The sequence below is a fragment of the Alternaria novae-zelandiae genome, assembly GCF_023758075.1.
Source record: "Alternaria novae-zelandiae strain BMP 2774 chromosome Unknown scaffold_20, whole genome shotgun sequence".
NCBI lineage: Eukaryota > Fungi > Ascomycota > Dothideomycetes > Pleosporales > Pleosporaceae > Alternaria > Alternaria novae-zelandiae.
Window position 1 is genome coordinate 730756 of NW_026056980.1, and position 26842 is coordinate 757597.

At 53.3% G+C, this 26842-nt stretch overlaps 8 protein-coding genes across 8 annotated transcripts; 5 read left to right on the plus strand and 3 right to left on the minus strand.

Moving 5' to 3' along the window:
* Positions 1-141: 141 nt before the first annotated feature.
* On the plus strand, positions 142-4383 carry J4E88_008772 (uncharacterized protein; the record flags this gene model as incomplete). Its single annotated transcript, XM_049402380.1, has 4 exons — positions 142-382; positions 439-2874; positions 2925-3673; positions 3724-4383. The coding sequence occupies 4 exons, from the start codon at positions 142-144 to the stop codon at positions 4381-4383; spliced, it is 4086 nt and encodes a 1361-aa protein (XP_049252051.1).
* A 2072-nt stretch (positions 4384-6455) lies between these two features.
* Positions 6456-6842, minus strand: J4E88_008773 (uncharacterized protein; the record flags this gene model as incomplete). The annotated part of the gene is made up of 2 exons (XM_049402381.1): positions 6456-6777; positions 6832-6842. The coding sequence occupies 2 exons, from the start codon at positions 6840-6842 to the stop codon at positions 6456-6458; spliced, it is 333 nt and encodes a 110-aa protein (XP_049252052.1).
* Positions 6843-9997: 3155 nt separating this feature from the next.
* Positions 9998-10762, plus strand: J4E88_008774 (uncharacterized protein; the record flags this gene model as incomplete). The annotated part of the gene is made up of 1 exon (XM_049402382.1): positions 9998-10762. One exon carries the CDS (start codon positions 9998-10000, stop codon positions 10760-10762), a length of 765 nt encoding a protein of 254 aa, XP_049252053.1.
* Positions 10763-11955: 1193 nt separating this feature from the next.
* J4E88_008775 (uncharacterized protein) lies at positions 11956-12737 on the minus strand (the record flags this gene model as incomplete). Its single annotated transcript, XM_049402383.1, has 3 exons — positions 11956-12050; positions 12119-12469; positions 12659-12737. 3 exons carry the CDS (start codon positions 12735-12737, stop codon positions 11956-11958), a joined length of 525 nt encoding a protein of 174 aa, XP_049252054.1.
* Positions 12738-13935: 1198 nt separating this feature from the next.
* J4E88_008776 (uncharacterized protein) lies at positions 13936-15913 on the plus strand (the record flags this gene model as incomplete). The annotated part of the gene is made up of 5 exons (XM_049402384.1): positions 13936-14140; positions 14188-14410; positions 14582-15089; positions 15157-15487; positions 15549-15913. The coding sequence occupies 5 exons, from the start codon at positions 13936-13938 to the stop codon at positions 15911-15913; spliced, it is 1632 nt and encodes a 543-aa protein (XP_049252055.1).
* A 1987-nt stretch (positions 15914-17900) lies between these two features.
* Positions 17901-19160, minus strand: J4E88_008777 (uncharacterized protein; the record flags this gene model as incomplete). The annotated part of the gene is made up of 2 exons (XM_049402385.1): positions 17901-18859; positions 18911-19160. The coding sequence occupies 2 exons, from the start codon at positions 19158-19160 to the stop codon at positions 17901-17903; spliced, it is 1209 nt and encodes a 402-aa protein (XP_049252056.1).
* Positions 19161-19586: 426 nt separating this feature from the next.
* J4E88_008778 (uncharacterized protein) lies at positions 19587-21151 on the plus strand (the record flags this gene model as incomplete). Its single annotated transcript, XM_049402386.1, has 2 exons — positions 19587-19778; positions 19832-21151. 2 exons carry the CDS (start codon positions 19587-19589, stop codon positions 21149-21151), a joined length of 1512 nt encoding a protein of 503 aa, XP_049252057.1.
* Positions 21152-23191: 2040 nt separating this feature from the next.
* J4E88_008779 (uncharacterized protein) lies at positions 23192-26441 on the plus strand (the record flags this gene model as incomplete). Its single annotated transcript, XM_049402387.1, has 2 exons — positions 23192-23519; positions 23566-26441. 2 exons carry the CDS (start codon positions 23192-23194, stop codon positions 26439-26441), a joined length of 3204 nt encoding a protein of 1067 aa, XP_049252058.1.
* Positions 26442-26842: the final 401 nt, after the last annotated feature.

Here is a 26842-nt window from a genome sequence, read left to right on the forward strand (position 1 = left end):
CTTAATTTTATTTCATCGACGCATCCGCGCGCAGCTCATGTGCACGCCATCTCACCGGCGCGTTCCCCCAACCTCCATCTGAAGCTCGCTCTCACCCGGGCCACGACCAGCGCATCCCTTCGACTCTCCACGCAATCCATCATGGCCTTCCAGATGGCGCCCGCGACTCCGCAACGCCCCACCCCCGGCGCCTTCGTCAACACACCCGCGCCCAACCGGCCGGGGTTCACACGAACAGGCTCCATGTCGCAACCACAGCCGCAGCAACAGCAAGCGCTGCCTGCACCGCCCGCCGAGAGCCCCATCGATCGCGCATCGCGGACCATAAACAGCATGCTGGATCGGGACAACAGGTTTCCCGCGCTAGAGGCGTACATTGGACGTGAGTAGTCAGGTATAGCGGCAGAAGCTGGGTGAGATGCTAACAAGGTTGTGTAGAGGGTATCTCTGGCGAGTATGAGATCCCTAACAGCCCAGCCTGGGCGCCCTTCCAGAAACTGCGGTCATACAAACTCCCAGAAGCCGTCTTTGAGCAGGTGGACCACACGCAGATGTCGACGAGCATGGGCCTGTTCGCCGAAATCAACCACGCCTGGGTCGTCGTCGACAACCAGGTCTACCTCTGGGACTACACACATCCGAACCCCGAACTCGTCGGTTTCGAAGAGCAGCCCAGCAACATCACATGTGTCAAGCTCGTCAAGCCGCGTCCCGGTGTCTTTGTTGGCACCATCGAATACCTCCTTGTAGTCGCAACCGTATCCGACATCTTCCTGATAGCGGTGGAATGCCAGCGAGGACCCGAGGGCGTTCATGGCATCACAATGTACCGGACGGGACTGTCGACCTCGGTCAGGAAGATCAACGTGACTGCGATCGCCGGCTCGTCAACAACGGGGCGCATCTTCTTCGGCGACGGCCAGACCGAGGACGTATACGAGCTGAACTACCAACAGGAGGACAAGTGGTTTTCCAGCAAGTGCAGCAAGACGAACCACGTCACAACCTCTATCGGCCTGCCCACGCTACCATTCTACGGACCCACGCGACAGGCTGGCATTCAACAGATGGTGATTGACGATACCCGGAACGTCCTATACACGCTTTCTACCAACGGCACCATCAAGGTCTACTACATGCGCGCGCCCAACGTCTTGGAGAGCTCCCTCACCCGGACGCGAACACAAATCGAGACCATGTGTGGACACATTGTGCGGCCCACTGGTGTCCTGGACAAGATGCAGATTATCGGCCTGACCCCCATCTCAAGCACAGAAGCGGACAACTTGTCTCTGATGGCCATCACATCCTCTGGCTGTAGGCTGTATTTGAGCACAACGTCTGGAGGACAATGGAACTCAAACAGCACAAGCGCTCCTAACAGCATGCAGCTACGACACATCCGCTTCCCGCCTAACGACGGTCAGCCCTCGCAGCAGAACAATTCGACTCAGGTACAGCCATACCAGGGTGGTACAGCGGTTGGATTCGAGTCGAGATACCTCAGAGAGACAACTGTCGCAACCCGTTACGCGCCCGGCGCGTTCTTCTCTTTCGTCCTCCTAGCGCCAAACGATCAGAACCACCACATGTTCGTCTCGGCTCCACACTCCGGATTGCTGGGCCAGCGCGAAACCACAGAGCCCCCGCGGTACACCGAAACTGGTGTGTTCACAGAACTCATGGGCAGAGTGCAGGATATCGGCCTGGTGTCGGAGCCCTTTTCAGCGAGGAATGAACCGCTCGGATTTGGCAACGAGCTTTCGACCCAGTTCGACAAACCCCTAAGTGAATACGCCATCATCACATCAGCCGGTATCGAAACGGTTCGACGGAGGAGGCTTGTGGATATCTTCGCTTCTATTGTGAAGAATGGAGGTCACGAGGGTGCTGAAGGCGACATCCGCAAGCTGGCGAAGCAGTACGGTCTGGCTGAGACTTCTGCTACCGCTCTGGCGGTTGCGTGCGGTCAAGGCTCAGACGTGGGACCCGATTCGCGAATTGCAAAGGTCACCGATCCCGAGGTCATTGACTTCGCTCGCAGGGTGTTCATCGAATTTGGCGGCAAAGCACATTTGACAGAGAGCGCAACCGTCGAAGGCTTAAGTGTGGAGAACGTCCGCGCTTCACCAAGACACGATGGTATCGCCATGTACGTGTCACGCATCATCCGTTCAATCTGGAACACGCCAATCATCACGGAGGCTGTCACTCCCACCGGCCCAGTTCTCACATCGACACATCCGATCACCAAGTTGCAGGAAGTGCAACGCTCGTTGGCTCAACTTCAGGAGTTCCTTGAATCAAACAGATCTTTCATCGAAGGTCTGGCCGGTCCAGAGGCGCTTGGACGCGCATCGTCGCGACAAGAAGAGGTTGAGCTCCAGGGCGAGAACAGAGCGCTTACTAGCTTGTTGCAGATGATCAACAACATTGTTGAAGGCATATCTTTCGTTCTGGTACTCTTTGAGGAGCGTGTAGAAGACATCTTGGTTCTTCTGCCGGATCCTCAGTTACAGGGGAGAGTGCGTCAACTCACCTTCCAAGGCCTTTTCTCTGTCAAAGAGGGCAAAGAGCTTGCAAGGGAGTTGGTCAAGGCTATAGTGAACCGTAACATTGCCAAGGGTTCTAATGTCGAATCTGTTGCTGAAGCTCTGCGGAGGAAGTGTGGCAGCTTCTGTAGCTCAGACGACGTCGTCATTTTCAAGGCACAGGAGAGTCTGAAGAAGGCCGCCGATTCCGGTGCGAATGCCGAACGAGGGCGCATCCTACTCAATGACAGTCTGAGATTGTTCGAGCAAGTGGCGAAGAGTCTGAGTTACGAAAACCTGGCTGCTACAGTCAATCAGTACATTCAGCTCGAGTTCTATGCGGGTAAGTTTACCTAACACTCCACTCTTCGACACTACTAATATGATATTCAGGTGCTATTAGACTTGCTTTGAAGGTTGCGCAAGAGTGGGACCGTGGTAACAAAGCTCTGTCTTGGGTACGAGACAAGAGCGAACAGAACGTCGATCCGAATGACGCGCGTCGAGAATACTTTGACAAGCGTGCTTCTTGCTACACATTGATCTGCAAGGTCATCGAGGCTGTAGACCACGCCTACAATACTCAGGGCCCTGTGCCCGACGGTGTCATCTCCCCGGTCACACGTCGCAAGCATGAAGCGTATGAGCAAATCAACAACTCAGACGACGAGGTCTTCCAAAACTACCTGTACGACTGGTACATGCAAAACGGCTGGGCTGAGCGGTTGCTTGAGATCAACTCGCCTTTCGTTGTCGACTACCTGCGCCAAAGCTCGGAGACGAACCTTGCGCATGCGGACCTGTTACGGCGCTACTACGCCCACTACAACGACTACCTCAGCGCTGCTGAGACACAATACCAACTTGCTAAGAGCACCCTGCCCTTGACACTGGAAAAGAGGATTGAGTATTTGTCGCGCGCAAAGGCAAATGCTTCGACGCGGATGAACGGTTTCGCAGAGAATGGAGTACGCAACAGGCAATCAAGACAGGAGCTTCTGCGAAACATCACCGACCACCTAGACATTGCCAACATTCAAGACGATGTGCTACAGAGGATCAAGGGTGACGAGCGTCTTTCCGGTAAGCGGAGAGAGGATGTCATCGCCCACCTTAACGGCCAGATCCACCCGCTTGACGAAGTAAGCTATTGCAAAATTCTTTGGGGATGACTTGACTAACAATGCCTTAGCTCTACCACGACTACGCCGACCAAGCAGCATACTACGATATCTGTCTGTTGATATACCACGCCGCCGACTACCGCAGTGTGCCAGACATTCGGTCGACATGGACTAACCTCATCGACCAAACTCACCGGAACGCTCTCGCCGACCGACAGGGCGCGCCTTGGGAAATTGTCGCGTTGAAGGTCGAGGACCTTGGTCACCGAACCAACCTCAACGACAACGTCTTCCCCGTCAACATCGTCCTACAACTCCTCCTCCAGTACGACCTCGAGTTCTACGTACACGATGCCAATGCGCCGAATGCGCAGAACCTCGCACTCAACAGCAATCTTACATGGCCGATCGACGTTTTCCTTAAACTTAACGCGCCGTTCGAAAGTCTGGTTGCCACACTGGAAGCGCTGTGGTATGCGCAAGAACAGCCTTTCGCTGGCCGAAACCGCAAGCTGCTCGTCAAGTGGATCATCTACCTTGTAGAACAATGGGGCGCAGTCAGCAGACGATCCGGCGCACTATTCGGCGGTCCTGAGAATGCCATCGGTCTCGCAGAGGTGATGCGCATCATCTTAAGCAGCGACGTTTTGGGGCGCGACATGGACGACCAGGCATGGATCCAGCGTGCTCGGGATCTCAGTGCTGTTCTTGAGGAAGCTGCGCGTTGAGAAGTCATGACCTGAGGCGGAAGTAGAAGGAGCCACGGATGAAGCGTTGTGAAAATATACAGAAAGCGATGATTGTGTATTTTGGGTTGTTTCTCTTCGTTAGCATTCTTGCAGCGCGAGGCGTTGAATAGGTTGCATGAGTATTGGGAGGGGTGACTGGCGTAAAAAGCATTTGACCCCATCTTGTAGGACATAAGACGAAGACGGAGCATAATCAAGGCTAGTGTATTCTTGAATGAAGTATTATAATGGAAGGACATTTGATAGGACCTGTGAGACGTTGTGAGGTCGAGCTTTGGGAACTGGCGATTTGTCGGACTTTAGGGTTCACGTTAACACCGTATCGATACGCGTTCCCAAGCATCGTCACTCTGCGCATCTTCTCCAACACTTGTACCCGTACTCCATACCCCACATCCTACAGCTCCCACCGCGACAAACAAATACTTTCGACCGAATCGCCACGCCATGTAACCCCTCTTCCATACCTCACGATCCTCCGTCCCAACCCCCACACAATGCCAATCTGCATCTCATGCCGCACCCCGGTGCGCACACTCTACACGACCTACTCCAAAGCCGACGACCGCGCCCTTGGAAAAGGCGTTCGCCTAACTCAATGTCCCGTATGCAAGAAATTCGCGGACAAATACGTCGAACACGACTTTGTAGTCCTGTTCATCGACCTCGTGTTGATCAAAGCGGAGGTGTATCGGCACTTACTGTTCAATCGGTTGGGGAAACATGAGGGACGATTGGGGTTTGATGTATGTATTCCCATTCATCCCTGTATATGACATGGAGGGAGTGGACGTGTTAAAGCAAGACAACAGTAGCTAACATGATTCCAGCGATCAATCCTCCGCCTCGGCATCCTCCTCCTCCTCTTCGACGTCTACCTAACCTGGGCGCGCATCGAGAAACTGCCCCTCCCACCTACATCGCCCTACCACCCAACACCCTACTCCCCCTCCTCACCCGCTCTAAACACAACATCCACAAGCCCCCTCGTCGCACCCCACGACGGCATCACAAACGCCGTAGTCCTTCAAGCCCACCCACTAGGCCTCCAATACCTCTTCTTCCTCTGCCTCGTCACCCTCTGCACACTAGCCTTCCACCTCCCCATCCGCCTCCTCTGCGCCTTCGACGCTGCCCGCCTCCCTAGCTCCACACTCCGTCGCTTGTGGCGGAGATGTATACCTAGTTTCGACTCCCCTACACCACTGTCAACTGCACTGCTCGTGAGTAGTTGCACGAAATTGTTTCCTATACTGCTTATTATCTGGGACTACGATCTGCCTAGTTCGGCTACAGCGGTGAGCTGGGCGGTTATTGTGAATAATATTGCGGCGCTGGAGATACTTATGGATTGTGGGTATGTGAGGGCGGGTGTGTTGGTGGGGATAGGGGCGGGGCTGAGGACGGCGGTTGGATGGGGGATTTTGAGGGCGGCCGGGTTGGGGACCGGGTGGGAGGGGTATTGGAGGGAGTGGACTGTTTTGGGGGGTGTTTGGGAGTGGGTTGGTGGGTTGGTTAGTGTTTCTTGAAGGCATCTCGAGAGTTGGGCATGGGTGAGCGTCTCTGTTTGCAAGCAATGATACCCATTTGATATTTGTACAAGTCGAGAAAGACTCCGTAGTAACGCCAAAAAGATCAACTATACACATGCGCTCAAGTATTCGGCAATGCACTGCTCTCGTTGTTCTTCACTGATGGCTCCAGACGCGGCTTGCTAGACAGAATGCAGCTGCTAGAGCATAATGCATCTCTCCAGTATATGCCCTAGCACTTCCTCTCTGCCGCCTGGTCCAAGCCACCCCGAGCCATCCTTCTCACAACCTGCATATGCATACACCCCTCACATCTAGCCTCCCCAGTCGAGCTTCGCTAACGCCCTCCATTGTATTCCGGTCGCAAATCGTTTCGTACAGGCGAGATAAGAGGATGGAGTTGTGCGAGGAAAGTAATCGCCCACATGATATACATGGCCGCGGCAGAGAGAACGAGTGTAGATCGCCAGACCCTGTCCCATCATGTTAGCTCAAGGTGTCTCTCTTCCTCCTTGCATCTCAAAATGCGCGTCTTAGCTCGCTGTCGCTGTCGTTGATGTTGACATCCATATCCTGACTCGTCTCATGCTCATTGCTGAAACGAACTCGTCTCCCATCGCCAGCGCCGCGCTTCTTGCACACGGCTAGCAGCTTCTCTCGCGCGTTCTCATTCTCGTCGCGCAGACACGGCTTTGGGGGTGCGGGTGGTGATTTGGGTGGTGACTTTGTGCTGGACGAAGAGATGGTGGGAACGTACGTTTGGTTCTCGCCTTTGGGAGCTAGGAACCAGGCGGCGCCGCAGAAGATGACGGTGACGATGAGGCCGATGATTGGTGCCCAGCTGGGGTTATGTTAGTGGCTGGTATGCTGGAGAGCTGAGTTGCGCGGAACTGACCCGTTCGCCATTGTGAAGGTTGCGGTGGTTGTTGACGCGCTGGTGAGATGGCGTTGGGGGATTTGCTGGGGGCGATGCGACGATCAGGTGACGTTCGAGCTTCGAGGCTAGTAGAGGGCGCGGATGTCGTGATGTGGAGATGGCTTCGCCGTGGTGTCGCGAGCTGCGAGCTTGCGATGACGCTGCGGATCGAGGTTCAAGGGCTTGGCGCCAGGCGCGTCGTGATGGTGTCACGTGTGAACCCACATGGCCGTTCTAAGGTTGCCTGGAGTAGGCTCCGAGGTCCTGCAGTCTTTATTTGAACATCATGTCTTTCTGAGTTTTACTCGCATCACCTCCTTCTCGCATTTCTGATTTTTTGTCATCGGCGCACTCCCACGCGTGTTCCCCAGTCTCTCTTGCCGCCGTCGCTTGTTCTTGCCCAAGCAACATGCATGAAGATCATCACAGGGCTTCCACGCGCCTGCCTCACTTACTCCTCATATCGGTCTTTTTAAGCTTCATTCTTCTGTTGCACAGTTTTGGAATAGTTCTCGTAGGCCGTCGCGGTCTCTTGATCCCGAGGTCTCCTCCGGCGTCCAGTACCACCCAGCCCGTCAAGCTGATCACTAGCCTACTAGGACTTTCCTTGACTCTCCCATCGGTGGTATCATTTTCGAACAGCTTTCTATTCAAATCTATTTGCTTGTCCAGTACTGACGCACAGTGGCCTTAAAATCGATCATGCTCCACTTTGTTGAGCATCCATCTAGCTATACCGTTTGGGATCACAAATCTGTGGCACCGATGAAAGTAGCTACTAATGTCATAAAGGACGCTTCAGACGTTGCTACGCGACTTTATTCGAGGCTTATCGTTGATCGTCGATGAGCCCTTGTCGATATCCTACCAGTCGAACACGATAGATTACTCTCCAATGAGCTTCTACAATGCTCAGCCTCGTCTTGACTATAGTGTACCTTGCATATACCCAGCCCCCACGATTACATTTGAGGTCGGGTACTACATGGTCTCGGAACTTCGTACATTAGGTTCCTGAGCAGCTCCCTGTAAAGTTTCATCACTCAGAATCTCAGAGTTGCTCGGCGCAAAGGCTGCTAATTGGCACAGAGGAATGAGGATGCGGTGTGACACGCGACTCGCCTACATGAGCACTGCATATGGCTGATGTTCCCGCATACCATCCGCAGACAAAACGGCTCGGTTCGCTCTTGTATCTACGGTTCGACGATAGAGTTCACGAACACTTCTTATCATCGAGATCTTTGCGTTTCACGCCGGGATCAAGACTTGGACCGTCGGGACGGTTAGAAGGAGGGGAACCCGGATCCGCACCAACCATGTCCGGCACCCCCGTCTTTGGCCGACCCATTATGCAGTGCTTCTCGGCATCGTACCTCAGAGGGTGGTAACATGCATGGCTGAATTCCCAAGCGTCAGATACGCTCGAGTTCACTTGGCTCATCGCTAGTAGACCGCTTGCTCAATTCATCAATTGTGGTCGAACTTTCAACGTCTTCACCGCCTACTTGTGAAGGGTTATCTGGTTGTTATCAGCTGCTTCAACAAGTGGAAACCCAAGTCCTGATCACATGGTCTCAGTGGAATGCATGCAAGCTCGTAATGTTGAAGGATTCGGTGGCAGAGGAACCGGCTGACTCGAACTGTACAACTTAACCGGTATCGTCAGGATATCGTCAAAGCGCCGACAGCCTCGAATCATAGCCAGGATCTCTGTATGTACCTACAAGCTAGCCGCAGCTATGCTAGCGGACTTGAGTTCGCCCTTGTGGAATCGACGCTTAGCAGCATGGACTCGAGACATGCTACCGCAGCCTTCCCCACAAAGTGAAGCAACGAACGGGATTATCGAATGGAACTATCCTATGCAACGTAACATGTTACAGGCTGCCTGAAGATGGTACAAAGCACGGTTGTCTTATTTTTGAGGCAATCAAATTGGGAAGATAGACCATTTCAGACTTGTGGGCACAGTCCTTCCGCCACGCACCCTGCAGTGCTACGTGGACAAAAGCAGTACTACCCAGTATTGACAGGGTGATCTGCACCACACCTTTGGGACCCAAGAGTATGTGAGCTCATCCAATGGCCCAAACTTTCGCTAACATCCTTGTGGTCGACCTGACCTTCGGTAAACATTTTGTGGCACAAACAGCCTGGCAAGCTATATTCCGTATGCCTTGCTTTCCCTACAGGGCTCGAGAAGTTATTTGATCACAGCTCCGTCTGCGCTGGCTCGCGCAATTCACTTGCATATAGCCTCCCATACTTCGGATCGGTTAGTCCAGTGGTTCACTGGGTTATGTCATTCTTGTGCGCCTACGATCTATAACGTGTAACAGCCGTCTTGATAAATATCGAGACGATTATCTCATTCATTTCAAGCATCAGTTACTATCGAGAAATCACATCTTCACGAGATGGAATCGGATGAGATAGTCTTCGTCGAGCATCCGCCCTCAATGCCCATTCTTTCGTCATCGCGACCGCTTCCGGAACCCAAATCAAACGGCAAACAAGCAAACCTCAATCCGTATCAACAAGAGGCCCATTCTACCGTAGAGATGCCTTCTTCTCCAGTCGAACACGGCTCTTTCGAACGCAATCTTCCATCCATACCAACAGAGGAGGACATGAAAGAACGGATGACTGAGAGTGGGTCATCACGGCAACGTCAAAGCTCCGATTGGTCTCTCAGTTCGGACACACAAAGTGAAGATATGACGAAGCACGAAGAATGCAGTCTGGGGGTATTCACCGCAGGACAAGCTGCTCCATTTCCACCACCACCGCCGCCGCCACCGCCGGTTGATTGTCACTTTGGCCCCGGAGGATTCAATTCTCAGATGCCTCATCCAGTAAGTTTGAAACCAAACCCGAGAATGAGAACTTGATCTGACTGTGTATTTTAGCCGCCACCTCCGCCACCTCCTGTATGCGATATACCACATACCCATTGCAGAATGGTCGTAAGCTGACATTAGCAGCCTCCACCACCACCAGGCTTACCTGACTTCATGAACGCTCCGATGATGACCTCAGCACTTCCTCCCCCAGTATGTTCAGAACGCGGTCAGATCAATGCATTGCTGATCAAAACTAGCCCCCGCCCCCGCCACCCGGTCCTCCTCCGCCCGCATTGACCATGAGCCCATACAATGCAGGAGAAGAAGTGCATACCCCGAATCAATTCATCCAAGTGCAATACTCCAACGAGTCCATCTCTGACTTCGCCAGCCGCGTGCTCCGCATCGGGCCTTTCAGACGCAATGTCTTTATGACACTTCATCCGGCTAGTGCAGCAGACTACAAGGAGTACGAGTGGCTTATCAAGTACGGCAGCTCTGAGATTTGGTATGAAAAGCCTACCAAAGCGCTTCTCAGGAGTGTGAAGACACTCGAGGCGAACCGACGGGCACCGGGTGAACTACTCCCTCTACACAATGCCAGACCAGTGAGTCTTGAGACGCCAAAAGTATGGGCATCAGCTGCCATGACGACACCGACCGACGACGACATATTTGAGTGTGTTGCTGATCATCCTGTGGATGATGGCTATGACACCGGGACATGCCACCAATGTACTGAGGCCAAGTCAGAAGCACTCGAAAGCACACCTCTCGTCTACTGTCTAGTGTTCAGTACCTGTCAAGCAGCCGATCCTTTCATTCACGGCGCCCACTTCAACGGCCGCCAGATCTACAAGCTTGTCAAGTGTGGTAGCCGCGAGGCTGCAGTTGCGGAGACTTTCTACGCCGCTGGTGTCAACGGATGGAGTCTGGCTTTTAGCTGCATCATGAAGCTAGCTGACGACTTTGAAGAGCGATGCGGTACTGCGAAAAAGGTTAACGTACTATGGATGCTGGCTGAAGAGGAGGCCGACGAAAAGATTGTCAAAATATTCTACTAACGTTCAAAAAAAAAGAGCAGTGTTTCCTGGGTTGTTTTTGCTTTCTACATCTATCCTTGCGTTTCCCAAAAAGATTCTCTTCCGCCTCTCAAAAGTTACTTCTCTCCACTCTTCGACGCTATCACCTCCGCGCATCTCAACGTAGCACGGTCAATCCTCAACATATGACCCATGGACACCACCAAGCCCTACCGAGACGAACGCATCAAGGCCTTGTACCACATCAGACGCACAGCACGAAAACACATGTGCAGCCTACCGATATGTGCAGTCCGAATCCAGTTGCATATGCCATGTATTACCATGCTTGCCTCAACCAGTTCATTCTGCGTCCAGTACACCCTCGCCGCCTACCACCAATATCGTCGAGTCGCTCAAGAGACCCGACAAACGTTGTCGAATGCTGTCTATGGTAGAGTGCAGGGACAATTCCGTCCAATCAGAGGTGTCCACGATAACGGGCGTGTCGTACGAGGCTACCTATCTCACTATCTCGTCCCTTCCTGTATGGCTGTTTTCGGCGTTCACATCACGTTTGTTTGTTGGGATTTTTGTGTTGTCTCCTTAGCTTGATTGTGTTGATTTTGTGGCGTTTAGGCTGGGATACGTATGAGGTATTACATGCCTGTGGATTGGCGTTTGCTTTAGGTTACGACTTACGAGGCTGTTGCACGGGTGTGGCGTTACGGTAGACACACGCTTTAGGATCGGAATAACGGAGACGGTGCGTCCAATGCTGGGGGAGCACGTGGCCCTTGGGTATAACGACACTACTGTATTATTAGATAAGATTTGGGCAAAGGGGTGTAAGACTGGTGCGCTTTTCGATTGCCAGCAATGGCAGAATCCCTGTGTGGATCTTATTCTTGATGTGAAGTGACGTCTTGGGTAACACCATATTTGGTGAGTGAGGTTTAGTCAAGGACTGTTCCTATCTAATTCGTTTCGTCTCTTCGCCTAGTCCACGTCCGGTGAGAAAGCCTTGGTGTTCACCCACAGATAATCGGCTATAGCGCACTACGTACTTCGTACGACTGCTGTTCCTCTGCTACGCTAAAGATTGCAGTGCACCATCTGTGTGGGAAGTTGATTTCAGGCAACGGTACACGACCCAAACTCCCGGGTATACCGAGTGACAGCTGGGTACAGTTATCGCCACAGCATTGGGTGTTCCCCGCGCGTGTACCACGGTACTACAACTTCTTCTTCGTAACCGGCTCTAAGCCTCGATGTTGCTTCGCAATCATCTGATCAAGCCTCGCATAGCAGTCCAGCGACATGAAGATACCTAATCGCGTTAGACCACATTCCCCTCGAACAAGTTCTATGAAGAAGTCAATTGAGACTATAACGTACCAGCAGCCAGATACCCTCCATACATACCACCCAGCCCTTGCGCGCCCCTCTGCACTGACGTCAACTCCTCCCAACTCAGCATCTCCGCCAGGCAGACCAGTGTCGTCAAGCTCGTCTCTAGACCAAAGACTAGCAGAGCGAGAGGAATGCGTGGATCGTTACGCAGCAAGGCAGGGATGGCCCAGAGAGTTAGGGGGAGGTGGTAGACAAGTTCAAGGAAGGTCAGAACGGGGAACCAGGCTGGGGCGTTGTAGAAGAAGCGGTCGCCATATGTGGATATGTACCAGTCGCGTAGCGAGGACATCCAGAGGGGCTTGATTTGGATTGGGTAGTAGGCCGTCAAGTCGAAGGCTGTGGTAGAGTTAGTATTGGTCAAATTGCTCATGTGGGTATGTAGTGGTTTGGTGTGTCAAGTCCGGAAGCATCGGAACGACTGATAGAGGAAATGATTCAAAAGATCGGGCCCTCGCATATGTAATCTTGCTGTACTATTGCAGCATGACAGAGCCTCCAGCCTTAGTATTCCTTCTCGGTACTTACCTAGCATCACCGGCAGGTGCACAACGAAGAAGACAAGGTAGATTAAATCGCGCTTCCGCTGAAATATAGAGACCGCCATGTTTGTATGAGCTGATGATCAATGTTTAGCAGCGTGGGTTGAAGTTGGTCGTTGTCGTGAAGTCACGTTTGTTGGCAAGCGCGTCGTACGCGTTTTCGCGCGTGGGGCATCCACGGCCCTTTCCCCATACCTATGGGGCCGCACTCTTGGCATCCGTCTCTCATCACTCCACCCACGACGTCCAACTCGAATCGAATGGACAAATTCGACAACCGGAAATTTTTGATGGGCTTCTCGTGATTTTTCCGCGAAGTTCCAATGCGGGTCGATGGTGCTCCTGCCATCCGTGCCAGACCAAAGGCTACCGATACTATACGCGAACCGCTCCCGCGTAAGCTCTAGCTCTAAGAGATCGATGTCTGAAACACGACTACTGTTCATCGGAAAGCACTTTCCTGCTTCAACCGGTCTTTCGTCCGAATGGCTATACGACTCGGACATCGGGTTGGCTGTTCGTGATCAGTTGAGCGCCGTGCCAAGCGCGGTATACCTCTGCCTGCGTGCATCAGCGTTCCGCCTTTAGCCTTCACATCTGATTTCTAAGATTCGGTTGCCACCACATTTGGAAGTCGATGATGCTACACGTGTAGAAACAATGGTCCGCACCTCTCACGACTCGATCGCACTATTGAAACTGCCGTCGCAACCGTCTAAGGATTCCTCGGAGCCTCGTCAAGTCGGCGCTCCGCTGCTACGAATTCACTGATGACGAGCAATTTAGCCTAAAGCTTTCGTCGGATGGCCCTTGGCATCCGGCCTACAGCAACCGAACGACATCAGCGGCGGATGAACCACGAACGGCACATGACTGCCAAGAATGGTGGATGCTTACATTGCTTTCCGTGTCCAATTAGTGTGCTCGAAGCCTTGGCTTGGCGGTCTTCAAGCCGTCTTTAACATGCTGCCCAGCAGCCGTTTCCTCTTGGTATGCTTAAGGGGTTAAACAGCTGTTGTTACCGATGATCTGGAAAGAGTATAGAGGCCTGTTTCCCCACAGTGCTGCGGTACGGCCACCGGGGTGCTGGATGATTATGCACATGGTGGTGCGGGCTTCGGTGGCCCCCCATACATAAGCCTGGGGTCTCCGAGTAAAGGACCGTAAGCTTTTTGGTAATCTGGGGTACTACTCAGACGGCTTTTGTTCAAGACTTTCGCCAAACTCTTCGAACGTTTCGATTATCGGTAATCGAGCATCATCATGGCTGGAGGCGGCGGTGGTGCATCTGGCTTCGATGCCGCGCTTCAAAGGCGTCAGGCCCTGATGGGCGCCAGTGGTCCTAGGGCTCTTGTGAAGAACGGCAAGGTCTTCCTGATCGCCTTGTTTGCCTGTCTCGGAGGTGTGTTGTACGGATATAACCAGGGCATGTTCAGTGGTATCTTGGCTATGCCATCTTTCGGAGCACGTACGTACTTGCGACTTCCACCGTCAGCTTGCGCTTACATTGAGTAGAAACCGACGGCTATGTCGATAACCCAACACAGAAGGGATGGCTCACAGCTATTCTGGAACTTGGAGCTTGGTTCGGAGCCGTCATGTCCGGTTTCGTTGCTGAGGCAATGTCACGCAAGTACGGTATCTTGATCGCTACAGCAATCTTCATCATTGGTGTTGTGATCCAAATTACTGCGATTTCTGGTGGTCATGAGGAGATTCTGGCTGGTCGCTTCATCACGTTAGTGAACCATCAGTACAAACCTTTCAGCATTCGCTAATCAAGCGTAGTGGTATCGGAGTCGGTGGTCTTTCCGTCATCGTCCCTATGTACAACAGTGAATGTGCACCTCCGTAAGTACACCCAAAAGGAGCTACCTCAGTACCTAAGTAACATACTGACCCGTCTTAGTGAGGTCCGTGGTGCTTTGGTTGCACTGCAACAACTTGCCATCACATTCGGCATCATGATCAGTTTCTGGATCAACTACGGAACCAACTACATCGGAGGTACTACTCTCGAGACCCAATCTAACGCCGCATGGCTCGTGCCCATCTGCCTTCAGCTCGTTCCAGCATTCGTCCTTATCATCGGAATGGTCTGGATGCCGTTCTCCCCACGTTGGCTGGTACACCATGGACGCGAAGAAGAAGCAAGGAGCAACCTGGCTTCTCTGCGCAACCTTCCCGCCGACCATGAGCTTATCGAGCTGGAATTCCTGGAAATCAAGGCACAGTCCATGTTCGAAAAGCGCAGTGTCGCTGAGGCTTTCCCGCATCTTCGCGAGCAGACTACCATGAACATCTTCAAGCTTCAGTTTGTTGCCATTGCCTCGCTTTTCAAGACAAAGGCTATGTTCAAGAGGGTTATCGTCGCGACTGTCACTATGTTCTTCCAGCAGTGGACTGGTATCAACGCGGTAAGTGCGATCCTAGGACATGCTGATCAACTACATCCGAAACACATACTAACTTGCCCACTCCCAGGTCCTCTACTACGCGCCTCAAATCTTCGAGCAAATCGGTCTCCAAGGAACCACGCAATCCCTCCTCGCGACAGGCGTCGTCGGCATCGTCATGTTCCTCGCCACCATCCCCGCAGTTCTCTACATTGACAAGCTCGGTCGCAAACCTGTGCTAGCCGTCGGAGCCCTCGGCATGGCCTTCTCCCACTTCGTCATCGCGGTCATCCTCGCAAAGAACTTTGATAATTTTGAGAACCACCGCGCGGCGGGATGGGCAGCCGTGGTCATGGTCTGGTTGTTTGTCATCCACTTTGGTTACTCTTGGGGTCCCTGTGCTTGGATTTTGATCGCCGGTAAGCTCTATTCCTACTCGCTTAAACGTTCGTTTTCTCATGCTAATACTTTATCCGACAGAAATCTGGCCCCTTTCCACCCGCCCCTACGGTACAGCCCTCGGCGGCTCCTCCAACTGGATGAACAACTTCATCATCGGACAAATCACACCCGAGCTGCTCGAAAACATCACCTGGGGCACCTACGTCCTTTTCGGACTCGTAACTACCCTCGGAGCAGGATTCATCTGGTTCTTCGTCCCCGAGACGAAGCGCTTGACGCTCGAGGAGATGGACACCATCTTTGGTAGTGAAGGCGCGGCGCTCAAGGATCAGGAGCGCATGGCGGAGATTAATCATGAGATTGGTCTTGCGGCGTACTTGCATGGCGATGCAAGCAGTGGGAATGAGACGAATGTTGTTGGGAATGAGAAGGGTATTGTGTAAGCGCAGGGACGCCTGTGGAAGAAGGGTTTTGGGTGGGAGGTGAGATTGGGGGTTGAGATTAGCTTAGTGGCAAATTGATGGTTGTAATTATTTGAATTCTTTCGATGATGCTATGGGAATGAGAGTACACGTGGTGTTTGCATTCCTTCGCTTCGCCATGTTTGGATGAATGTTGGTTCTTGTGGAATGAACTTTGTTACCATGTACATACTGAGACGGCTGATACGTGACGAAGTGACAAAGGCACGAATCAAGGCCCTACAAACCGTATCATTATCTGGATGACATGTTCTTCCTTCTCCTGCGATACGTACCCGCTACTGCGTGATCACAATCAAAGTAGTGTATCTTACCTTCATGCTTGTACCACCATCGATCTCCAGCTGGCACAGAGTCGCCATTTGGCCCAGCTATGCTTTCCGCAGTTGGATTCGCCAATTGCAAACCCATCTCAGGGATGATGTCGCGCATCAATGGGTTTCGCCTCGTTGCTGTGATAGATCTCCAACTGACTTCGACTTCTTCTTCTGGTGCAAGGACCCCTTCGGAAGATGGCTGCGCCTGTACCCTAGTACATATGCGGCCCGTGTATGTATACTGAACATTTCGTATCTTGGTGCTGAAGTATGTGGCTTGTATGTGTTCGAGGAACCAATAAACGCCATTAGAATGTCGTCCAGAGAGACCCATGGCTGTATACAGGGTGTGAAGTGTTTGACGACAGCTCGGTTGACTATGCATCGTGTATCTATACAAACACTCTGGGTCTGTTTTGTCGAATATCTCTTCGCACAGTGCCGCCACCGCATCGAAGAATACCTCAAGCACCTCTTTTGTGTAGTCAACACGCACTCGCCATCTTTCAGATGTGAGCCCTAACAACCCGTAGACTTTGTCGCGAGGATCATGGCAATCGCTCTCACAGTATGACACGATACATTCTTGCAGAGTACGCTTTCCTTGGTTACGGGCACTTTCCCAGATAGCAGCCCAGACGGCAGCCTGAAAGTTTCGTGGATGGCTACTAGCAAGGCATACACGTTCCCAGTTTAGCTCAACACCTCCGCAAACAAAGAGAGGTTCGTTCACGCTGAGCGCGATCTCCTGAATGATCCATATCCGTGAGAAGTATGGGTGGCTCAATAGAATATCAATAGCCCTTGTGCCAGGGTGATCTTCCTTGTCTCTCAGTCGACGCGCAGCCTCCATCATGGTAGGGTCGCACCCTAACCATATGAGCACATTTTTCGCCTGCTTATAGATCTTGCTCATGATACGGACTTGGTCGCTGCGCTCGGTCGGATCCTCTTGATTGATGCATATCTGATCGATCCAATAGAACACCGGCTTTTCGATTTTCTCCTCGATCCAGTCTGTGTTCAATGTTTGATTGCCCATACCCCAGGCCTCGACAGTGTAGGCATGTAGGAAGTCGAAAAGATTTTGTCGTACTTCCAAATGTGCCCTGTCGACTGCTACACTATGAGTTGGCGTCGGCTCGCCCCAAGTGTATGACAGAGCGGTATATCGAGGACAGTTTATAAGGCTGTACTTTTGCAGGCTGCATCGCGGTTGAAGGGTGCGAGGGTTTTTGCTGATTCGAACTAGCCGGAATTCTGAATTTGGCTTTTCGAGAGGTTGGTAAATGTATTTAGGCATTCTTATGGTGTGGTAAAAGTTGATTGTGTCGAAGTCCGATGAGATGTGGCAACGCGGGGTAGTGGCCTTTTACCAGGCTGACCTTCTTTTCCATCACTTCCATTAATATTTAATGGGTGGATTTAGGCTGACACTGCATTGCGATGTTTAGCGCCGACGAGGAGGCTACTTAGGTGTCAGGCTGGGTTATGCAAAGCCTTATCTGCTAGACAGGGCGTCTAAATATATTTGATTCGCTCTCATCACTTTTAATCTACAACATCCACAGTACAGCCCCAACGCCATCAAACCGCGCCACCCTTCACTTTTCTTGGACACAACAATTCAATCACTGCCCACCAGCCAACGTAGCCATCAAACTCTGCCTAAACGCCTCCTGATCCACAGCCCTCCCAATCAAAACCAACTTCGACTCCTGAACCCCGTCTTCGGGCTTGGCGTCAAGCTCATTCGTATCGTAAATCGCCCTCACACCTTGTGTAAGAAGTATCTTGCCGTCCTTGACCGGAACGCGTCCCTTCAAACGGTGGATCTCAAAGGGCTTGTGTGCAGTTTCGTTCGGTAGCGTTTCCTCCCACAAGATAGTGCGAAGGAAGAGGTCGAACTTGTCGACTTGATCGCGGGTTAAAGCCGGGAAGGAGATGGTTGAAGTGGTGATTGTGGGGTCGAGGTGACTATGTCCCTTGCTTGCGAATTGCAGATCTGTATCTGTGACTTCGTCGTAGGCGTGGAGGTCCAACACCAGTCCTTCGAGTTGCGGGACCTGGCTTTTTGTCGTCGTTTTGATGCGAGCTAGACCGTTGATAGAGCGGATTCGCTCAGTAACCTGCTCGAGTTCCTGTGGGGAAACCAGGTCGGTTTTGTTAATGATGATGACGTCTGCATGGCTGATTTGCAAGTGCGCTGTTGTGAGTAGGGGACCGTGTTCATCATGTGATGCTTTCTTTCTTTCCTCGATGTTTTCTTCGTCGCCGAGACCTTCGTCGAGGCTCTTTAGTACGTTTTTAGCGTCGACGAGAGTGACGATGCCGTCGAGGAAGATGCTGCTGCCTAAGCCATCATCAAGCCAGAACATTGGTGCGATGTTTCCGGGGTCGGCTAGACCGGTTGTTTCGAGTAGGATGTAGTCGAATAGGCCGGATTGCTCCATTAGGTTCTCGATGGCGGCTACGCCAATGTCTTTTACGGAACAGCATATGCAGCCGTTTGCGAGTGGGACAAATGGGGCGGGTTGGGCGGATGTGGAGTTTGCGTCGGAGACAGTGAGTTGTTTTTCGATGTCAATTGCTGTGTCTTCTGTCAGAGTGATGCTTCATGTTCGGTGAAAGGTGAGCATACAGTCACCGAACTCATTCAGAATGACGGCAATCTTTTTTCCATGTTGCTCGGTCAAAATATAGTTGAGCAAAGTCGTCTTTCCCGCACCAAGATACCCTGTAACTATGGTAATGGGCACTTTACCCTGTGGTGCTTCCTCCGAGGTCGCCACAAGATTGGGTATTTCCTCATCTTGGTCGTCCAGGACCTTGGTGTTAGTCTCTGGCTGGACTAGAGTGGGGACTTCATCGTCTGATACGTTTCCGTCCATGGCCGGCAAGCTGTTAGTAGATAATTCGAATGTCGAGGAGGGGTGCCAGAGCGTCAAGATGCAGTTCTAGAACGAGTTAGAACGAGTTAGAACGGATGATCTGGAGGTAGGTGCGTAAGAACATGCAACCCTAAAGTACACGATGCACCCATAACGACTTACCTAATCGCAGCTACTTCGGGATTTTGGAGGCCAAGAGAGACGGCAATGACGTCGTGGGGTGGCAGAGTCATGTAGAAAAATGGTCCACCGCGACTGACGCGCGATGAAGCTAGCGCCGTCGCGTATTTCCTAGTTGACAAGACCCCTGCCCATGCCCTGCATCCGCAAGCTCCAGGTATCAACAACACACGCCGCCCCGCCTACCTGTCGCCAGACGCCTACTGTGATCGCAATTCACTCACTACCACCCATCATTCCGCAAATATGACGTCGCCCGCTTCACCGCGCCTTCCCAGCCCGCCGCCCATTCCAGAAGACCAGCTCTCGCCAGTATCCGCGTCGCCAGAGCAGCAGAAGCTGTTCAGCAACCTCGACCATGCCGCTGAGCGGAGAATACGACCGGGGACTAAGGCGGAAGATATGGCAGAAGGACCGCCACTGGTAGAATTATCAGAGGTGTGCGAAGGCATACTACAATAAAGATAGCGCCTGGCTGACAAGATGCGCAGATTGACTCGGCATTCCAACTTACAGAGCACCTCAAAGCCCTCCACTACTCGCTCACGCACCCCGCCGGCTCGGATGGCACTGTGCCAGTAGACAGAAACATGGCATTGAAGATAGCACAATCACCTGCCAACGTGGACAGGACGCTGTGGCTATACGAACTCTGCCGCTTCCTCATACAAAAGGTCAACTCCATCATTACCGCCCTCTTCGCAGACGACCCGCCGTGTTCGTCCCTGACGTGTCCCGAGATGCGCGCTTCCGAGTGGCAGTACCTCTGCGCCGTACATGACCCGCCAAAATCATGTTGTGCTATCGACTACTGCTGCCACACGCTCGACTGGGCGGCTAACACCCTCACATCACCCAAGCACTTTCCTTCGCGGCTCGCGCTTGGCACCGACTCGTCAACGCAACACTCACAAATGCGCCAGTTGACCAACATCTTCAGACGCGTATATCGGATCTTTGCGCACGCATGGTACTCGCACCGAGAAGTCTTCTGGAAGGTCGAGGGGCGCACAGGCCTATACATATTCTATAAGACAGTCTGCGATGTATATGGTCTGGTACCAGAGGATAACTACACCATCCCTCCTGAGGCTGAGGGCATCGAGCCATCAACAGAGGTCAAGCCGTCAGCGCCACCTCTGATCATGAAGCGAGAGCCCTCTGATTCGACATCGGAGATTTCAAGTAACACACTGGCAGACGGAATGTCTGATCATTCGCTATCAACGGCTGGAACAACCAAGCGACATAGGCATTCGCCATCAGTTGGAGCCACGGCCGTTCAAACAGTTGTAGAGGAGAATGAGGAAGAGGAGGAGCGTCCAGTTCTTCAAGCGCGACCAGTCACTCAAATCTTCGAATCGGCACAGGAGGACGAGGAAGAGGAGGAAGCCGATAGCGACGGCGACGTCACGGCTATTGAAGATAACAACGAAGACGACGATGACGAAGATGATGACGAGGACGAAGACGAGGACGAGGCTGAAGCTGCTGAGGAGATAACACACGCAGATGCCAAGGACCCCACGACTGAAGCAGACAAGGAAGGCGCGGGCGAGGAACAGGCAGCGGGTACCTCGACCGAGGAAGAAGAAAAGAAAGATACAGATGCCGCCACAGAGCCAGCAGCTACCGAGAATGCTGAGGCCAGTGCTTCGGACGCCCAAGACGACGAAAAGGAACCGTCAAAAGACGACACTGAAGCCAAGGATGATAGCAAGTCAGAAGCTGAAGGGTCAGAGGAAGCGAAAAAGGTTGATTCTGCTGCAGAGTCGGCCGATGAAGAGGGTGGAGCGAAAGCTCAAGATTAGGTTATCACGGGCAAGGCTCAACGTGTAGTATTTCAGAAAGCTTCCGTGGTGTACATTAAGCGTAGGAATAGGACGGGATAATGACTTGACAGGGCAGATCGGGATGCTATCATTTGCATCAGCACACATAGATATCACGCACGGCATGATGTGGCTTAAGAGAGCCGCATTACTAGATACTAGTATCTGATGATAGTTGAAATCTCAGATGAGTGATGGTGGGGCATCATCGAAGAGACATGCATTAATGCCCTCGGGCTTTACCTCCAGCCTCAAGAACCAACCAGTACACGATCGCTCAGCTAGCGCATGTGTATAGCCTCCGCGGAGGATCCATCTCAGCTCACGAGACAAGTATAGACTAGGACCAGGGAATTCCCTGCCCAGTTTGGCAATATACTGGCCTTGAAACATGAAGGAAGGGCAAAGCAAAGCAATACTGCATATTCTCCGTGGCGGAAGAGAGGCGCTCGGTAAAGCGCACCGTAGTGGCAAGGATGGGAGAAATTGTCTCATTGAGCTTGGTCCAGCGGTTGGGGGCGAATTTGGCACAGGCCCGGCTTGGTCGTTCCACGTTTCCATGTTGCACTGCGTGAACTGTCTCGTCACACGGTGTTAATGACAGATAGGGCTGATGAGGCTCAACTAAACAAGTTCCGTCTTGACATTCCTCCGAATAGATCAATGCCTATATGCAAAATTAATCAAATGCGGATACCGATGCGACGACGCTCGCCGGGCTCCGAGTGCCGCAAGCAGAGGGTGACGTCCGGGCCGCGCATCATTGGCGGGAGTGGACCGTAGATGCGTCTGCGTGTTTTGTCGCGCTGCGCGGCAAGACGATCCTGGGGTAGGGCGTCCAGGCTGCAAGTATCAATTGGTGGCCGACGGGCCGAGTGGGCACTAGCATCTGGGTAAATGCTGGCGAATGAGCACAGCGGTGCAAGTGGCGCACGTGTGATGAGGTGTGGAAATTAGTTGCGCGTTGGGCGGGTTGGGCTCAGGTCGCGGTATAGAGAGGTATAGAGGGGCGTAAATCAGGGTCTGGAGATGGGTGAAGCGATGCAGAGATATCAACAGTCTCAGAAGTGGGCAGGATGGCAGCGGGCCTGGAAGGAGGAGGAGTCTAATGCTTCCACGTGCAGCATCGCATGCTTGATGCAGCCTTGTGCATACGGCGGTGCACAGTCTGCGGTGCATGAACAGGCACGCGCTGCTATCGACCAGTAGCTGGAATGGCGTTTACGAGAAGTCGTGACGGTGCCGTCGGAGAAGGTCGAGTAAATGTTGCGCTCCAGCGGCCCCCACGCCTGACTTGCCAGTCCCACGCCGGCTCGCTTCTCCACATTCTGGTGGTCCAGCAGGCTGCAGGTGTAGGTGCAGTATTGCAGCATCCAGACGGGCGTCTTGGAGTGCATACAGAAAGTTAATTGCTGACGGCGGAGGCTGGAGTCGTCGGAAGGCTGCGAGCTACCCCTCACTACTTCAGCCAGCTGGTGCTTAGACATTACCCACAGCCACGGGATCTTGAATTCTTATCGCGGCTACTGCGGACGGTCTGCGTGGTCACAGGTCCCCAGTCGTGCCAGAGCCAGAGCCAGTCCTAGTCGCCGTCCCAAGTCGGCATCGGCCCTCTCCATTCCATTCCCACAAGTCTACCCGCGCCCGTCCTGCTGCCTCCCACGACGAGCTGCCCTTCCCCACGTTCCCCGTCCACGTCCAGGGTTCTCGCCACGACGACACCGCACCCAGAGGCTCTAACATCTATCTGCAGGTCATCGCCCAGGATCGCGGCGATTTCTACTCGCGCAGCCCACGCCGTCGCTTTTGGCCCGCCCCAGCATCTCGCCTGCCGTGTGATTCCCAAAGCAGCATGCACGCCCATGGCCGAGCGCCTCTTGACTAACATCAACACCATCTGGCAACCGCGCACACGAGTCGCTCCGCCACCAGGCTACACAACGTCCACCCAAGCCCTACACACGCGCACTGTCTGCCAGCGTCGCGACACACGACATTGCACCTGACGACCCGCTGGCAATGACGGCGCAAATCTTGTCTATGCATGCTGCGCACGCGTCGGATTTGGGCAAGATCCAGACGCAGTTCCGAGACAAGATGGACTCCACGGTTGGCCCTGCAAACGAGCCTCCCACCCCCGCCTCCCCCGACAGCGCCGACACCCGTGGCCGCCGACGCGACCGCGACGAAGACGGATCCGGCGGCGACGGCGAGGGTGACGGCCATGGCTCCTCGAGAAAGAGACGGCGCAGCAGAAAGGGCCTCGACAAGAAGTTTGAGTGCCCGCACGAGGGCTGTGGGAAGAGCTACTCCCGCGCAGAGCACCTCTACCGCCATCAGCTGAACCGTGAGTGCAGCAGCGCCCGCAGGCCTCACCCAGCTAACATGGACAGACAACCCCAAGCAAATCTACCACTGTGACTTTCCCGATTGCCACCGATCTTTCGTCCGCCAGGACCTCTGCGCGCGCCACAAGGAGAGACACACGGCGCGAGGCTCGCAGCTGCTGCGCAAGGACACGTTCAACATGCACAATCTGAACCCCATTGTGACGGCTGCACTGGGCGGAAAGAATGCACCGCCACAGAAGGCACTCGGCATGCAGTCTCCGCCGTCGGGAGCCTCCAACACAGGCCCAGGCAGCAGAATGTCGCCGCCAAACTTCCAGTCGCCAGGCTCGACTGCCACGCTCAGCAGGCAAGACTCGCTGCAGAGGACAGTGAGCGACGATACGTACCGCAGTGGCTCAGAAGCTAAGCCCTACGACATGCAGTCCCAGAGCGCTGGAAACTTTGCACCCCCACCGCGTCCGGCCGCTTTGGGCAACTACAGTGGAGGTCGCAACTCTCTCCACAACTCCCCACATGTGGGTAATGGGAACTTCACCCGGCCCGATCTACGCGCGCAGACGTCCAATCTCAGCTCGTATGGCTCGAGCTCACCCTTCAACTCTGCTGTTACCCCATCCCAGTATACTCCCTCTGCGCCCTCGACCGGCTACCAAAACAGCGCAAGTGCGTATCAATCACAAAACAACTTTCCTCCCTTCTCCTCCTTACCTCCACCAGAGTACCCTCAGCCAACCGGCACCCCTGCTCCTCGAGAACAAGAGAACCAGTTCTACAATGGCACTTCTGGACAGACGCCTATGAATGGTGTCGAGTCTACAGGTCAAATAGACAACCGAATGCAGGGTGTCTCTGACGCCATCATGGAGCAGAATCCCGCATATGCCATACCAATGTTTGGTGGCAATGGATACAGTCGGTCACCATTCGCCATGGCCGACGACTTCGCCGCCTGGCTCTTCAACGACAATCAATTCAACCCAGGAGGCGCATCGCCCATGGATTACCCGGGCGGAGTAAACCCCGTAGCTGGTGCGTCATCCCAAATTGGTCTTCAAGCTCCGTATTTTAACTATGACCCCTCAGTCGCCGGCTATCTGAACAACCCTGCACCGCCTGCACATCCCATGGCTGTTCATAGCATACTAGATACCACGCTGCCAGAGTCTGCCCTGTCAGAAGAGAAGCGGAAAGACCTTCTAGATCTCATTCATCTGCGCTTCAACGAAACAGATCATGCGCCAGTTAAGAAGCAGAAGGAGGAACTCATGGAGGGTGACAAAGACGACAGCCGGCACGTACTCAGTCTGCACATGATGCAAACGTACATCAGCTCGTACTGGGTACATTTCCACCCGCAATTACCAATCCTCCACAAGCCAACGTTCAATGCAAGCACGTGTCCTGAGCTGCTGTTGCTCGCCATCATGTGTCTCGGAGCGTCTTGTTTGGAGAAGAACTACGGTCAAGAGACTACACAGGCTTGTGCTTCATTAGCCAACTTTTTGGCGTGGCACCTGCGCTGGGAGCTGTTTATGGACGCTGATTTCCGTCCACCCGCTAAGCTATGGATCTTCCAAGGCCTGCTTCTCCTCGAGTCGTTTGAGAAGATGTACTCTACGCGCCCGCTACACGAACGAGCGCACATCCATCATGCCACGACACTGACGCTTATGAGGCGCGGAAGCTCGCTGATCGGACGGTCAGCAATGGACTCGCCTCCCAGTGTCAAAGACGGAAAGAGCAACGGGATAGGTGGAGCAAACACCCCTGACGAGTGGTGGAACCACTGGATCACGAATGAGGCTACTAGGAGGGCAGCATTCGCAGCCTTCGTCATGGACAGCATCCACGCAACCATGTTTGGCCACAGCGCTGTTATGGTCGCTCACGAGATGCGTCTTCCACTGCCATGTGACGAAGCGCTCTGGTCTGCAACGAGTAGCTCTGAAGTGGGACGAGTTGAGCAATCCCTAACATCGAATGGCATCAAACCAATGTCTTTCCTTGACGGTCTTAAGAAGACGCTTAATGGGCAGACGGTACGAACCAATTCGTTTGGGCGCACAATCCTCATGGCTGGTCTGCTGAGCGTATCATGGCACATGAACCAGCGAGATTTGCAAGTCAGCTCGCTTGGTGTGACCACTGCACTAGGCGGTCGCGACAAGTGGCGAGGTTCCCTAACCCGGGCCTTTGATTTCTGGAAGCAAGATTTCGACAGCTCCCTCAACCGATCCGAGGATCGCCCTAGTTCGAGCTCATACGGATACTCGCAAGGTGTTGACGATGACAACGTGTTCGAGTCCCGAACTGTGCTCCACCACCTGGCACACATGGCCATGCACGTCGACATTGTGGACTGCCAAATCTACGCCGGCGCACCCCGCCTTCTCGGGCGGTCAATAACCCCGCAAGATTACAACGGCGCGCAACGTCGGATGAAGGAGATGTGGGCCCCCACTGCCCGAGCCCGAGACGCCACATTCTACGCCCTCCGCTTTCTCTCCAACGTAATGGTTGCCGGAGACCACAGTCTGAACCCCAACACGCCGTCCACAGCCGGCTTCTCCTACTCCGCACGCGATGACTACCTCCTCAACCGACCATGGGTGCTGTATTTTGCCACACTGATCGTGTGGTCGTACGGTTTCGCGCTCGATGGTCCGGTCAAAGAGCCATACCAACTCCCCACCTATGACGACAAGGTCAGGGATATGGTTCTCTACCTCAACCGTGTTGGCGGTGTGCGCTCGCCGGAGGATCTTAGCAAGACTTCCAATCGCAATGCTTGTCTCGGTCTGCTCATCATCATGCGCGATATGTTCAAGAAGACGAGGTGGGAGTTGTTGCACGAGGCGAGCAATCTGCTGACCAAGTGCATTGAGATGCTTCTTCCTGGTGCGGGTGGGGCATTGTGAGCAGAGCAGCCCAACCACCCACCCCCTTGTCCTGATGGGAAAAATTTGCCCGACGAGGCGATGTCGTTGTTGTTCTCATTTACGATGTAATGGCTTATTACTTGTTGTTTGTTGATGGGTTTCCCTGGTCTGTCTTTTCTGATATCACTGCATTCTAGCGAGGAGTGTGCTTGTTGTTTCGATCTTCTTGTTCTTGTTCGATACCTCTTCTGTATATTCACACAAGTGGCTACTTGGATGATGTGGGTTGGTGGATTGGATATGTGGGCGGGATGCTGATCTTCTTTGGCCATATACCCTGGGGATAGGTGGGGAAATGCATCTTGGACTCTTTTCAGAAATGCTTTTGATATGAGAAGAGTGATTTTGATGTGGTTGTGAAATGTTTGTTGTGGTATGCG